The sequence below is a fragment of the Octopus sinensis genome, linkage group LG11 (assembly GCF_006345805.1).
Source record: "Octopus sinensis linkage group LG11, ASM634580v1, whole genome shotgun sequence".
Taxonomy (NCBI): domain Eukaryota; kingdom Metazoa; phylum Mollusca; class Cephalopoda; order Octopoda; family Octopodidae; genus Octopus; species Octopus sinensis.
Genome location: NC_043007.1, coordinates 20,187,437 through 20,204,390, shown reverse-complemented (window position 1 = coordinate 20,204,390; position 16,954 = coordinate 20,187,437). Strand labels below are relative to the sequence as shown.

The 16,954-nt window shown below is 38.6% G+C and overlaps 1 protein-coding gene across 2 annotated transcripts in view; it reads left to right on the top strand.

The window, feature by feature from the left end:
- The window catches only part of LOC115217326 (serine/threonine-protein kinase PAK 5), a 71,837-nt gene that overhangs the window by 33,157 nt on the left and 21,726 nt on the right, over positions 1-16,954 (top strand). For both annotated transcript variants that reach the window (XM_029786981.2, XM_029786979.2), the window contains exon 3: positions 7,951-8,505. In XM_029786981.2, the coding sequence (XP_029642841.1) occupies positions 7,951-8,505 (555 nt within the window). The remainder of the gene's footprint in view (positions 1-7,950; positions 8,506-16,954) is intronic.

The window sequence follows — 16,954 nt, the reverse complement described above, 5'->3', positions numbered from 1 at the left end:
GGTATTGTTGTTAAATTGGTGTTAAAAGTTTTATGTTTGAAATTTTGTTGTATATTATGAAAAACAATTGGTGAAATGGTCCAATCTCATGCTCTTTTGTTTTTGGTTTTTGTATGTAAACTGTATTTAGCCCTCCTGTTAGGATGATGTAAAACTGTGAGAATCTACAAATGCCACTAACAGGAATTAGGAACAGAAGAAAATAACCTTGACAAAAACTGTTAAAGATTCCAAACTATCAAACATAAAATCTCTCATTTGAAGAAACGAGCATACTAAAAATTATCATCATTGTCATCATCGTTTAATGTCCATTTTCCATGCTGGCATGGATTGGATGGTTCGACTGGGGTCTGGGAAGCCAGGAGGCTGCACCAGGTTCCAATCTGATCTGGCAGTGTTTCTACAGCTGGATGCCCTTCCTAACGCCAACCACTCTGAGAGTGTAGTAGGTGCTTTTTATTTGTCACTGGCATGGGCCAGAGGAATCTGACATCGACCATGTTCAGATGGTGCTTTTTACCTGCCACCAGCACGGGAGCCATTTAAGGTGGCGCTGGCACATTCGGATGGTGTTTTTTACGTACCACCAACACAGGGGCTAGTTGAGGTGAGGGGACTGGCATTGACCATGTTCAAATGGTGCTTTTTATGTGGCGCTGGCATCAGCCACAACCACAATTTCCAGCAGTTCCTTATAAATGTATTTGGCTTATGCAAAGCAATACTAATAACCTGCTGTTAGTACCCAGTATAGTTATACTTCAGAAAGAAGTGTGAGTTGAGTTCAAAATGTAATAAGGGATTATATAAATAAGAGAACAAGAAATCATGCAATGAATTTCATTAGCTTACAGCTGTTTCTGCTTTAAGATGTAATGCACTAAAAGTTGAGTGCTTGTGTATCATCTTATAGCTTCATTGGAGTTTCATATTATATATATTATCATCATCAAACTATGCAAACCGTACTGTTTTCTTCTTCTTCCAATCAGGACTCGCCCCATTAACCACAAACAATAATCTCTAATTCGAGCCTACTCTAAGCTACTAAGAATGTGTGTGGCAACTTGAAGATCCACCCACCACACGTGATAGACTGGCGGTTGCACGGGTGTGAAAGCTACGTTGTAATCCTCATTCCATAAACGGTGGCTTTTAACTGGTGGAGAGCTGAACCATCCTGGGGTACAGAGGATTCACAATCTAGACTAGGGTCTGAAGGTTTACCACACCATAATGGGTTACACCATGGTTCCTCTGCTTTGTGGAAGAAGTAGGAAGAAAGAGTGAGAGAAAGTTGTGGTGAATGAGTACCCCCCCCCCCCCCGCACCGGATCCTCATGGTGCTTAGGTGTTTTTACTCAATAAACACTCACAATACCTGGTCTGGGAATCGAAACTGTGTTCTTATGACCGCATGTCCACTGCCCTAACCACTGGGCCATTGCACCTTCACCCGTGCTGTTGTTGCTAGCATGGGATGAATGGTTTGACAGGATACGATGAACTGCAGGGCTGCATTGAACTCCAGTGTCAGCTTTGACATGGTTTCTACTGCCCTTCTTAAGGCCAACCACATTAGTGTACACTGGGTATTGTTATTTATTCCTTCTCGAGCCATGCCTGGCTCATAAGGGCCGGTTTTCCTGTTTCCTTGGCATATAGGTTCCCCACCTGGACACCGGTGAGCTGTGAGAGAAAGTTGTGGCGAAAGAGTCAGCAGAAGTTTGCCATTACCTTCTGCCGGAGCTGCGTAGAGCTTAGGTGTTTCGCTGATGAACACACACATCGTCCGGTCTAAGATCCGAACCCGTGATCCCTTGACCACGAGTCCGCTGCTCTAACCACTAGGCCATGTGCCTCCACACTGGGTATTGTTTTCATGCTACCAGCACCAGTGAGGTTGCCAAGTAACTGGCAAGACAAAAAAGGAAAAGGAAAAAAATGTCCTTGCTACTTTAGAAGGATAGGTGGACTTATGCCAGGTATTGAAAGTATAATAGATGGACAAGCACAGGTGTCTTGCTATAGAGGAGATAAATGGCTATTCTTTCATTTTTATATCCGTTTTCCCATGCTAGCATGAGTTATATGAATATATTATTATGTTATTGACACATTGCGCTCCAGCTGGATGGCTTTTTGCTAACTCTCAGCTGTTTTTCAAGTAAAGGAGCTTTTATTTCACACGTCATTGAAGGTGCAAATGCATTCGGTGATTTGATGATGGGAAACAACAGCAATTTTTGAAGTAACTCACATGTAAAGACATCCATGTACATGCAAACACATGTTTAATATATGTAAAATTACACAATGGGCTTCTTGTCAGTTACACACCTCTCTTTAATTTGTTTATTCTAGAAGAATATAACGTTTTTCTTTGCATATTCCTGATATTTGTACTCCTTATTGAATATTATTATAATATTTATTATAAGAAAAATAACAGAAAATTGAGATTTTATGATGCCTAAGTCAAAATATTTTCCATTTTTTTCCAATTTCCTCTTAAAATACACAACTTTCATTGATTGAGAAGTTCATTTAAAAAATAAATGCGGTAAGCAGCTTGCTTTCCAACCACATGGTTCCGGGTTCAGTCCCACTGCGTGGCACCTTGGGCAAGTGTCTTCTGCTATAGCCACGGGTTGACCAAAGCCTTGTGAGTGGATTTGGTAGATGGAAACTGAAAGAAGCCTGTCGTATATATGTGTGTGTGTGTGTATATGTTTGTGTGTTTGCGTTTGTCCCACCCAACATTGCTTGACAACTGATCCTGGTGTGTTTACGTCCCCGTTACTTAGCGGTTCGGCAAAAGAGACCGATAGAATAAGTACTAGGCTTACAAAGAATAAGTCCTGGGGTCGATTTGCTCGACTAAAGGCGGTGCTCCAGCATGGCCACAGTCACATGACTTGAAACAAGTAAAAGAGAATATGAAATAATCGTCTGAAGCACCACTTTATGTTGGTTATGAAGGACAGGTCTGTAATACAACAGGCTTCTTCATGTCCTCATTCTGAATTTTCTCTTCTCTGCGCTCCAGTACTCTTAGGCCTGTCCTAATCACGTCCGAGACATCACGTAGAATAACTTTTACTATGGGTCATGCTTTATCTTTACAACTATTTTTCATTTTTTTTATTTGTATTAATGTATATACATTCATACCATATCAGGAGTCAGTCAGTACATTACCTATCCTTCAAAAGAGAGGCTAGTAGTTTTGTTTTGCTGTCGGAAAAATTACTCCATCTCTTGGTGCCAGAATCAATTTAATTAATTGAGTGTTTCAGCTAATAACACTTTGCTCAAATAAGGTTTGATTTCTGTAAACAAAACAGACTGGAAAATTACAAATGAGAATAGCTTTCTCTCATATTACAAAGCAATTCCTGTTTACAATTTACAATAGGCAATTAGGCATAATGACATTTATTTGATGAAAATAATTTAAAAGAAACACAGCAGTAGACTGATGTATATTTATAAAATTAAATTATTTGAGGTATGTTGATGGCTTTTACTGTTTATCTGTTAATGACTTTATTCAGGAATTTTGTATTTTGAAAATTGTCTTATTTTAATTAATTCTATTTTGGGTTAGCTTTATTTGAAGTAATGTCTGTGCACTCTTGGTATTTGTGTTAGTGGTAAAGTGATTGAGTCTTCAGAAAGATTTAAATAATGAAACAAACACTATATATTAAGTTCGATCAACATCAATGGAAATTGCAGCTGTGATACCAGTGCCAGTGGCACGTAAGAGAACCATCCGAACGTGGCCATTGCCAGCGCCGTCCCGACTGGCCCCGTGCCGGTGGCACATAAAAAGCACCATCCGTTCGTGACCGTTGCCAGCCTCGCCTGGCCCCCGTGCTGGTGGCACGTAAAAAGCACCATCCGATCATGGCCATTTGCCAGCCTCATCTGGCATCTGTGCCGGTGGCACGTAAAAAGCACCCACTACACTCACGGAGTGGTTGGCGTTAGGAAGGGCATCCAGCTATAGAAACATTGCCAGATCAGACTGGGCCTGGTGCAGCCTTCTGGCTTCCCAGACCCCAGTTGAACTGTCCAACCCATGCTAGCATGGAAAGCAGACGTTAAACGATGATGATGATGATGATAGGAGGTGCAGACTTGGCTGTATGGTAAGAAGTTTGCTTCCCAACTACATGGTTTCGAGTACAGTTCCATTGCATGGTATCTTGGCAAGTGTCTTCTAGTATAGCGCTGGACCTACCAAATCTTTGGGAGTGGATTTGGTAGATGGAAACTGATAGAAGCCTATTCTGTGTGTTACTGATTTCCTTACCTTGATATCGTGTGTTAGTTGTAAACAAGATGTCACCAAATGGCAGTGCCCCAGCATGGCCACAGCTCGTGAGCTGAAACTAGATGAAATGAAAAAAATTATACAAGCAGTGTTCTTCATTTCCAATTTTCTGTGAAAACATGTCTGGTCATGTGAAAATATTACTTACTTGCAAGCAGGCGAGGGTTGGCACCAGAAAGGGCTTCCAGTTGTAGAAAATCCATCTAAACAAATTTTGTCCAAACCATGCATGTGTGCATGGGAAAGTAGATGCTAAAATGATGATGATAGTTAAGTCTGGTGGGTATATATATATATGAGTATTGGGTTATCTCATTGCAAGTTGTACACCCTATGGCTCAAAAGCTTTGTACTGCAAAGTGATGAATCTCTCAGCAATTACAGAGTGCTTTTGCTACTTGCAATAATGAATTGATCTCCCTAAAGTAGCTAGTCATAGATAAATGGACAGGCCCAGCAAGGTAAAATATCTTAATCATGTACATAACATACTACTGGTACAATAGTTTAAGCCATCACTTCTCAACTAAAAAAAACCAGTAACCTATTCATTTGACCTGCTGAAATTCTCTCTTGTTTATGTATAGTTACTCTCTTTTACTCTTTTACTTGTTTCAGTCATTTGACTGTGGCCATACTGGAGCACCACCTTTTAGTCGAGCAAATCGACCCCAGGACATATTCTTTGAAAGCCTAGTACTTATTCTATCAGTCTCTTTTGCCGAACCGCTAAGTTATGGGGACGTAAACACACCAGCATCGGTTGTCAAGCGATGTTGGGGGGACAAACACACAAATATATACACATACATATATATATATATATATATACATACATACATATATATACAACGGGCTTCTTTCAGTTTCTGACTACCAAATCCACTCACAAGGCTTTGGTCGGCCTGAGGCTATAGTAGAAGACACTTGCCCAAGGTGCCACGCAGTGGGACTAAACCTGGAACCATGTGGTTGGTAAGCAAGCTACTTACCACACAGACACTCCTACGCCTATATTATTTAGTTATTAAGTTTGGTGCATGTATAAACAAAAAAAGTAGATTTTATAATGGAATTTTTAGTTTAAATTCCCAAACTTAGTATCATTGTATCAAGATAAACACAGCCATATCGAAATGTGATAGCATGAAACTTAAATTATATTGGAACTGATAAAGATTCTGAGAAGTGGTGGAACCATACTTTTTGAGGTCTTAACTCAAAACTTCCTTCACAATGTAACTGTGTTCTCACATGCACACACGCACACACACACACACACACACACTTGTAGCTTGGTTATGACCCCCAAGATTATTAATCATAGAAACACAGACACGTGTCTAATCTTTCAGGTGACCGCAATAATGGCTGAGGAAGTTGCTAACCACTAAACTACAAATATAGTCATGTGGTGTTGGGTACTCTTTACTTTCTTTGCAACGTTGTATATATAAACTAGCACTATGACCTGGCAACGCCGGGTCATAGTGCTAGTGCATGCATATACAGCAGCGTGCGTGCGAACATACACGCGGGTACTGTCCAAATCTCCAACCAATCACATACAGCTAGCTGGTATTCAATTGGCGTATCAAGTTTCAGGCATTTTGATTGGGTTTTGGATAGAAAATTCACAAAAAAGTCACTTCAATCGATTTTTTTTAATGGCTTTGCGGGGTGACTGGGGAAATGTAAAGATGTGCACGACCACCCTTGGATGGTTTTGAATGACCATAGAAAGTGCGAGCCCTCTAACTGAAAAATTGTGGATTTGTATAAAGGACACACACACACACACAGACATTTTGCCATTTATATATAGAGAGATACATGTAGTTTCATTTTGAAGCTGAAGCTTCATAAGTTATAACTACTAGTTTTATATTCCTAGAATGTGTATGCATTTCATCATCATTTAACATCTATTTTCCATGCTTGCATGGATTGGCTGGTTGCACAAGAGCTGGCAAGCCAGGGGACTGCAACAAATTCCAGTGTCTGCTTTGGCATGGTTTCTATAGCTGGATACCCCTCCAAATGTGAACGACTTTACAGAGTGCACTGGATGCTTTTTATGTGGCACCAGCACTAGTGGGGTCACCAAGTAATTCATAAGACAAAACCCCCTCAACTTAGTGGAGAGTAGTATTGAGAGAGATGGCTTTATGCCAGGTGATGAGAGATTAAAATATAATAGGTAGGTAGGAACAGGTGTTTTGTTGTAGGGAGATATATGGTTACTCCAGATAGAAAAGGGAAATGGTAGTGAAAATGTATCAGGGCACAAATCCTCAGATCAGAAAAAATAAATCTAAAAGAAATTCACTGGAGTGTGAAGGAGGGTGGCACATGGATAAGGATCGGGTTAGAGGGAAATGCAGTGAATGGTGAACATGGTGGAGGCATTTGTGTTTACAAAAAGACGGTATTCCATATATATGATAATTAATTGGAAGTTAAAGCTTCTGTCTATTACTACCTTGTGCTTCACTTTCCCACTGTTCTAAGTAACTTGAAATGTGAAGACACAAAATTCAGAAGTGAGGGGAAGAAAATTGAAAAATAAATTATACACACACATGTAGTTATATATTTATATTGTGTGTGTTTGTGTTTATACAGTTGATAAACATATTGCTATCATCCAGTTTTAGAATTTCTGTCACAGTTTGTTAGTCATTTGTCTTTCATAAAAAAATTATTTTAGGTTTATAAATAGAGTGTAGGAGTGGCTGTGTGGTAAGTAGCTTGCTTACCAACCATATGGCTCCGGGTTCAGTGGCACCTTGGGCAAGTGTCTTCTGCTATAACCTCAGGCTGACCAAAGCCTTGTGAGTGGATTTGGTAGACGGAAACTGAAAGAAGCCTATAGTATATGTGTATATATATATATATATATATTTCTTTACTACCCACAAGGGGCTAAACACAGAGAGGTCAAACAAGGACAGACAAAGGGATTAAGTCGATTACATTGACCCCAGTGTGTAATTGGTACTTAATTTATCGACCCCGAAAGGATGAAAGGCAAAGTTGACCTCGGCGGAATTTGAACTCGGAACGCAATGACAGACGAAATACAGCTATGAATTTCGCCTGGTGTGCTAACGTTTCTACCAGCTCGCCTATATATATATATATATATGTATTTAGGTATGTGTGTGTATATGTTTGTGTGTCTGTGTTTGTCCCCTAACATCGCTTGACAACCGATGCTGGTGTGTTTACTTCCCCGTCACTTAGCGGTTCAGCCAAAGAGACCGATAGAATAATGAGAAAATGGATGTTAAAATGACGATGATATCAATGATGATTATATTGCTTGAATTGTATGTAATATAACACTAATATTGGAAATGTGTAATGGGAGAAAGTGGTTCACATGATATAATTAAAACTTGCAAATAGCAAATCATATTTTCTCTACCAGAGTTTTAATTTTAAAAGTTGTGTTCATTTTAGTAGTTATAGAATGATTATTAAACATGGTTAGATTTTTTTTCTTGTCTATAAAATATAAAATTAAATCCAAAGATCTTGTTTATTTTTATATGGTCTTTTTAAGAATGAGATATACTGAATTTTTTTTCTATTTATTTCAGACTATTGTGCGAGGTAATTCAACATCCAGCATCAATGGTTATGCAGGTGATAGCAAAAGTATCACAGTTGCAAGATCCAATTCTTTACGAAAAGAAAGTCCACCATCATTACGACACAAACGGTATGTTCCTGACAGTTATTACGCATCGGTACCTGAAGATGAACCAGTTAATTATAATAATCGGCCACACTCCACTCATCTCAATCATTCGTACATGAGAGATCACATGAACAGTCCTTATCAAGACAGAGATTTTAAAACCTTACCTCATGAACCAGTTCATCAGAAAAATTACATTGACAGCCAAAATCGTCCTAGATATTCAGATAGTGGGCATCCCGATCATAGATTCAATGATGAACGCTCTCGTGAAGGTCCACCACCTTATTCTACAGTTGGACCGGGACACAATCGAGAAGAGTACCGTCCACCAAATCCGATGAATGGAAATATGATGGTCCCTGTTCTTCCAAAGCACAACAACTTTCCAGCTCCACTCAGCAATGTAAACCGAGTAATTCCAAAACACCATGGGCGGATGGATTACGATAAGGTTTGTATGATTAAGCTGATTTATTTACTAAACTGTTATTGTAATGATTATTGATTAATTGATAAACTAAGTCAAGCAAATTAGAAATATTGAATTTCTAAATGTCTCAGAGAGACATAAGCGATGGTTGTATACTGTCAACATAATGTGACAGTCCCGTAAAGGCAATTACACCACCGCTGAGTCAAATAATATTGTCCATTTGGATGCTGACAAACTTGTTATTATGTCAGAGAAAGTGAACACTAGGGAGATATTTTGAACAATCAAAAGATGATGTTTCTGATTCTCAACAGGGGAAAACAATTAGCAAGAACTGACATGCAAATATTGTAACATTTCTATTAGTGATTGGAGCAATTGTTAGATAAAGAACAGTGAAATGATGTGGCTACTGATCTCTAGAGAATAGTTTTAAAATTATTGACTCTTCAGATGAAATCAAACCTGTCTCATGTATGGAAGCATTGGCAGATACAATTAACAAATCTCACGTTTTGGTTTTTTAAATGTAACTATTAAATTTTGTAGGAACATTATAAACTTCTATGATTTCCTTCATAAATGTCATCTATTTGCTACTTTCACACAGTGTTTTTACTATCATTTCTTCGTGTTTAGGATATTGTACATTTGACATTTGCTGTTGGTTAGTTTCAGGGCATTCTCTTCAAAGAAATGCCAATATTGCATAAATATGAATACAGTTATGTTGGTAGGCTGCCTGACTGGCGTCCGTGTCGGTGACACGTAAAAGCACCAACCGATCGTGGCCGTTTGCCAGCCCTCTCTGGCCCCTGTGCTGGTGGCACATAAAAAACAGCCACTACACTCTCCTCGGAGTGGTTGGCGTTAGGAAGGGCATCCAGCTGTAGAAACACTGCCAAATCGGACTAGAGCCTGGTGCAGCCTCCATGGCTTCCCAGACTCCGGTTGAACGGTCTAACCCATGCTAGCATGGAAAATGGACGTTAAATGATGATGATGATTGTGTCTGAAGACAAAATTATTTTTTTATTCATTCAGTTAAAGACATGTTCCTATACTAATAAGCTTCATTTGATCTTAAATTAAGCTTCCTTCACAGTTGCTACATATTTAGAATATTTCAGGGTGTATGTTAAAATGTAATCTTAAATTGTGTGTGGAGGTGCAATGGCCCAGTGGTTGGGGTAGCAGACTCGCGGTCCAAGGATCGTGGTTTCAATTCCCAGAGCGGGCATTGTGTGTTTCTTGAGAGCAAAAACACCTAAAGCTCCACAAGGCTCTGGCAGGGGGTGGTGGCGACCCCTGTTGTACTCTTTCGCCCCAACTTTCTCTCACTCTTTCTTTCTGTTTCTTGAGTAACGTTGCGATGGACTGGCATCCCGTCCAGCTGGGGGGAACACATACGCCACAGAAACCGGGGAAACCGGGCCCACGATCCTGGCTAGGCTTGAAAAGGGCGCATAAAATAAAAAAAAAATTGTAGAGTGGCTGTGTGGTAAGTAGCTTGCTAACCAACCACATGGTTCCGGGTTCAGTCCCACTGCGTGGCATCTTGGGCAAGTGTCTTCTGCTATAGCCCCGGGCCGACCAATGCCTTGTGAGTGGATTTGGTAGACGGAAACTGAAAGAAGCCTGTCGTATATATGTATATATATATATATATATATATATATATATATGTGTGTGTTTGTGTGTCTGTGTTTGTCCCCCTAGCATTGCTTGACAACCGATGCTGCTGGTGTGTTTATGTCCCCGTCACTTAGCGGTTCGGCAAAAGAGAGACCGATAGAATAAGTACTAAGCTTACAAAGAATAAGTCCCGGGGTCGATTTGCTCGACTAAAGGCGGTGCTCCAGCATGGCCACAGTCAAATGACTGAAACAAGTAAAAGAAAGAATGAAAGAATATTATTTATTACTGATAGATAGTTCTCAATCAGACTGTGCGTCTATCAGATGATTAAGGAATTGATTACTTTTTCAATATTGTTTTCATTAAGAATTAAAGTATTTTGCTTCAACATTTACAAAAAGCCCATATATAGGCGTAGGAGTGGCTGTGTGGTAAGTAGCTTGCTTATCAACCACATGGCTCTGGGTTCAGTCCCACTGCATGGCACCTTGGGCAAATGTCTTCTACTACAGCCTCGGGCCAACCAAAGCCTTGTGAGTGGATTTGGCAGATGGAAACTGAAAGAAGCCCATCGTATATATATATATATGTGTGTGTGTGTGTGTGTGTGTGTTTGTCCCCCCAACGTCACTTGACAACCGATGCTGGTGTGTCTACGTCCCCATAACTTAGCGGTTCGGCAAAAGAGACCGATAGAATAAGTACTAAACTTCCAAAGAATAAGTCCTGAGGTCGATTTGCTCGACTAAAGGCGGTGCTCCAGCATGGCCACAGTCAAATGACTGAAACAAATAAAAAGAGTATATGTTTCAGTTATTTTCCTCTGAAATTATAGTTGTTTGTTTTTCGAAGCATTCTTACCATGCTGTCCTGAGTTCTTCAAATTTCTACAAGTAAATTAAGTGCTGACATATGATGCCTACCTTTAAGCACTTTAATTCTGAGGTTGGAGCAGTAACTTGCTTTTATATGATTTCAATTAACCCTTTGGCATTCTCATTACTCTATCAAATGTAATAGTTATTTATTCATGTTGCTTTGAATTGATCTGGCATTATCTCATAGCTTCGATATTTCAATGATGTGATTGCCTATTTTTGCAATGACATTGTAGGGTACAAGCGAGAGGTCAGATCCAGTTGGTTTGACCATAAAAACAAGTAGAATATTTTGGGCCGGACACGGCTGGTTCAAATGCTAAAGGGTTACAGGACAGAATAATGTTCCTTACAAGGCGGCGAGCTGGCAGAAACGTTAGCGTGCCAGGCAAAATGTCGAGCAATATTTCGTCTGCCGTTATGTTCTGAGTTCAAATTCCGCCAAGGTCGACTTTGCCTTTCATCCTTTCCGGGTCGGTAAACTAAGTACCAGTTACACACTGGGGTCGATGTAATCGACTTAATACCTATGTCTGTCCTTGTTTGTCCCCTCTATGTTTAGCCCCTTGTGGGCAATAAAGAAATAAGAAAAATGTTCCTTGTTTTGAGACAGGTCATAGAAATATTAGCATTAATGACTTTCAGATCGTTAGGTTTTATCATCAGCCACAGCCTGTAAATCACATATTTAACTCATTTTTATCAGCATCTGACTTCTTTTTCATTGAATCACCAAATTATCTAATTTAATGTTCTAATTCATTGAATTGCCAAATTATCTAATTTTCTAATTGATTTTCTAATCAATGTTTCTAAAAGTCAGAAATATTGCACTATTTTGTTAAAACAATATCTTTCGTGGGTTTTTTTTTTTTGTTACTTTACTAGTCTAGAGGTAAATCAACATCATCTCCCTTTTAAAATATGTTTTTGCTTGTCAAATAAATCTAAAGTATTGCCTTGTTAACTATAGTTGCTGGATTTATATGTGAGTATTTTCATAACTTTACTGTATGCCACTTACATGTAGCTGTATATATTGGTTAGTTCCATGGCACTTTAGTCCAGAACTATAGTGGTAGTCTTTCTTTTAGCTCTGTTGGTTACTACATGATTTAAGCATTCAGACATTCTATTTGTATTTCAATTAGTTTAATGAACGAAACTTGATTTTCAGTACCTAGGCTGGTGATCTTCAAATTCTTTTTAATTTTGTAACTTAATTTTTCATCTGATAGCAGTAATATTGGTCAGATGGGAATTTTGATTTAGTGATTTAAAAAAACTAAGCATGGAGGCGCAATGGCCCAGTGGTTAGGGCAGCGGACTCGCGGTCAGAGGATCGCGGTTTCGATTCCCAAACCAGCGGTGTGTGTGTTTATTGAGCGAAAACACCTAAAGCTCCACGAGGCTCTGGCAAGGGGGTGGTGGCGACCCCTGTTGTACTCTTTCGCCCCAACTTTCTCTCACTCTCTCTTCCTGTTTCTTGAGTAATGCTGCGATGGACTGGCATCCCGTCCTGCTGGGGGGAACGCATACGCCACAGAAACCAGGAAACTGGGCCCATGAGCTTGGGCTACGTTTGAAAAGGGTGAAAAAAAACCAAAAAAAACTAAGCAGTATTACAATGTAAATTTCTGTTGCAGTTCTATAATGTGGCACCATTTCTGTTGATTTTAGCAGTATGTTTCCTTCAAATGCTAAATAGATTTAGAATATATTTTTTTAGCACTGCGAAACCATATCAGGCTTTATAATGCGAATATCCTGGCAGTATATTTCTGAATTTTAACTATAATGATAATTAAACTCCTTTGTTGAAGGATGTTAGTACTTGTTTGTTCCTTCTCGAGCCACGCTTGGCTCATAAGGGCCAGTTTCACAGTTTCTTGGCGTATAGGTTCCCCACCTGGACGGGATGCCGGTTCATCACAGGTGAGCTGCAAGATGCAGGAGGAAAGAGTGAGAGAAAGTTGTGGCGAAAGAGTCAGCAGAAGTTCATCACTACCTTCTGCCGGAGCCACGTGGAGCTTAGGTGTTTCGCTCATTAACACAAACATCGCCCGGTTTGAGATTCGAACCCGTGATCCCTCAACCGCGAGTCTGCTGCTCTAACCACTAGGCCATGTGCCTCCACAATGTAATATTTCTCAAGGGGAGCCTGAGAGGATTGAAAAAGGCGGAAAACCAATTGTCACGTTTAATAAAATTAAGATAATTTTAAGAAAGAATTAAATGAATGTAAACTGAATCTCCTATACTCATTAACAAAGAGGTGAGGACCTAAAATTTTCATTATGTGGGCGGGGACAAATTATACTTGTAAACTTGTTTAAACATTGACAAATGGGAGGGGGGGCTAAAAACTTCAGTATTTGGTGGTGGTTGGTGGCGGTGGGGGAAATATTATTTGCCTGTTTGAGAACCACTGATACTAATAGATTTCATTTCAATTACAGAAGAGTGAAGAGCTGTTCTAAAACTCTCACAGGTTGAGAATTAGAGCTCAGAACCATAAAACACTAATTAGTGACAGGATATACTCAAATATAATAAATTTATTACAGGTGTAATGTGTTTATTGTTATAGCAATATTTTCTTTTTTTTTTTTACTTTGGTAGTATTTTTAAAAGAACGTTATATAACGTGATACACCTTAGTGTTATAAAAAGATTGATTCTTATTTCTAAAAGTATTTTATATATTTTTATTTATGTTTTTATTAGCTTTTTATCAGCTTTTAAAGACGGCTTTTTTTTTTATCAGTTGACCTTGGCATAATTTTTCTTTTTTTTTTCTTTTTTTTTTTTTACTTTGTATTGTCAGTTCTATTTGTTGATTAAATATTTGTTAAAAGGTTAATTTTGGTAAATTATTTGCGGGAGGCTGATGTCAAGATTGCGGAGAATAAGAACACTGATTTTGGAGATATTCTGAGGAACTTTTACACAATAGAATGGCGGTGCCCCAGCATGGCCACAGCTCATGAGCTGAAACTAGATAAAATGAAATAAAATGAAAATAAGACAATCAAAACAATCAAGATAGGGTGTTCAATCCGCCCATCCTGTTCATCATGGGAAGTGTTGGTAGTGTTAGAATTTCAAATACTTATCAGATGGCAGTGCTCCAGCATGACCACAGCTCAGTGGCTAGCACTACTTATATAAAGTTTAGGTCATATTTGGTAGAAAGATTTGAGCAGAAAAGGAGAGAAAGGTTCCCAAGGACTACAGTTGGAGGTGTGGAGGCACATGGCCTAGTGGTTAGAGCAGCGGACTCGTGGTTGAGGGATCGCGAGTTCGAATCTCAGACCGGGCGATGTATGTGTTTATGAGCGAAATACTTAAGCTCCACGTGGCTCCGGCAGAAGGTAATGGTGAAACTTCTGCTGACTCTTTCACCACAACTCTCTCTCTCACTCTTTCCTCCTGCATCTTGCAGCTCACCTGCGACGGACCGGCATCCCGTCCAGGTGGGGAACCTATACGCCAAGAAACCGGGAAACTGGCCCTTATGAGCCAGGCATGGCTTGAGAAGGAACAAACAAACACAACAGTTGGAGGTGGGTGTTAAATGTTTGATACGAAAGTTAGAAATGTGAAGAAGAGAGATATATGTGTTTAACCTTTCGTTACTGTATTTATTTTGAGATGCTCTGTGTTTCTTTCAATTAATTTTAAATATAACAAAGAATTTAGTAAAATAACTTAGTTATCATTAAGCTAGTGTTAGGAACATAAATTGTGACTAAGGTTTGGTGGAAGATTTTAATTCAAAACTTATGAAACAAGACATTTGTACTACAGAGCCAGAGGCAGTTTCAGCTGTGTTGGTAACGAAAGGGTTAAATGACAAGGTAGCAACTGGTGTAAATTATAAAAAGTAGACGCACCATGGCAATGAAAAGAAAGTTAAAAATTCTTGTGTAGTTTCAACTAAGGTTGTGATGTAGATTGTTACTGTTGTTGTTTAACCCCAAGTCATTCCTGGTTGAGCAAACACATGATCATTGTGTCTTTTTAGGGGTATCTAAAACTACATTCTCCAATGTGTCTTTCATTTTCTTTTATGATGGTAATAGTGATTTGAAGGGAATTTGGTGGCTATACTAAGCAGACCCTGTGATTGCATAGGGGCTCTCCATTAGGGAGGCTGATTTCGTTAAGATGTTACTAAACTTGTTAAAGTCTACATTTCCAAGTATATATATTTAGGATTTAACCCTTTCGTTACCATATTTATTTTGAGATGCTCTGTGTTTCTTTCAATTGATTTTAAATATAACAAAGAATTTAGTGAAATAACTTAGTTATCATTCAGCTAGTGTTAGGAACATAAATTGTGACTAAGGTTGGTGGAAGGTTTTAATTGAAAACTTAAGAAAACAATACATTTGTATTACAGAGCCAGAAGCGGTTTCAGCCGGGTTGGTAACGAAAGGGTTAACAGGTTTTTACATATTCTGCCAGAAAACTTGGTCTGTAGTTGTATTTTGGAGTTTAATAAAATACTGTTAGATTAACTAAACAGCACTATAGATTTTTTTTTTATATCTTTAGGTCTTTAGGTACACAGAGTTATCAGTATTTTTATTGAAAGATAAAAGAAAATATCAGCTTAGCAATATAAATTATAGAAAAGGCTTTTGTGAAGAGGAAAGGAAAAAGTATGACTTAAAGCAGTTAGTGATGTTGGATAGAACCCTATATGTTAATAGGATGTTTAAACACTAAGTACATTAAACTATCTACAGAATCAGAACTGTAAAGACTATACAATAAAAAGTAATTAATCAATCTCGAAATTAATCAATTAATCTAGAAATTTAAAAAAAAAGAACAAGAAAAAAGATTTTTTAAAAATTTGAGTCGTTACTATTTTTGAAGAATTGAAAGTTACAAAAACTCTTCTTCTTACAAGGTTAAGTATGTATTTGAATTCAATGACTTGTGGGCGGGAATAGTGTTTAGTTTCCTCGAATATTTAGAATTAAACCAGACCACATTTAGGTTAATTGCTTTATATATATATATATATATATGTGTGTGTGAAAGTACATGACCTTGTGGCCAAGCTTGTTTCACACATGATCTCACTATTGTGGTTTTGATTCCCAGATGGACTGTGCATTGTGTTCTTGGGCAAAACACTTGATTTCACAGTCCACTCAGCTGTAAATAGGTGACCCTGAGACAGACTACCCTTCCAATCAGGAGGAATGTTGGCCTGCTCACCTAGCCAGTGGGGGTGGCATCATTCGATAGCTAAAACAATGCAAAGCGCATTGTGACCAGTGATGTATAACATCCAATGTTTAGTTTGGTTAATCATATGATGTAAATAATGCAAAGTTTAAAACCAACACAAAAGCGAGGTAAAAAATACAGTGTATTAGGTTTACACTCAGGAAAAATAGGAGGAAAAGCCTTTTACATTTCAAGCAAATGTCCTTCTACATAACATCTTAGAAAGATTATTTTTAGCCATTTAAGAACACACATTGTTAGATTCACTTTGTATTTTGTTCTTTCTTCATTAGTTCAGACTATTCTGAAATATCTATTTTACATCTTTGTTGCCAAGTCCTACAACATTTGGTGGAAATTTTTAACAAATACAATGAAATTGATAGTCAAGGGTTTGTAGGTCATATTCTAAATAAGGCCTGTTGTATCATAAAGATTGCATGAATGAGAAGAACAATCTAGGACAGTGGTTCTCAACTAGGGTCCACACAGGATTTTGTTGTTAAAATTTATGACTGCGGCCATGCTGGAGCACCGCCTTTAGTCGAGCAAATCGACCCCAGGACTTATTCTTTGTAAGCCCAGTACTTATTCTATCAGTCTCTTTTGCCGAACCACTAAGTGACGATGACGTAAACACACCAGCATCAGTTGTCAGTGCTAGGGGGACAAACACAGACACACAAACATACACACACACA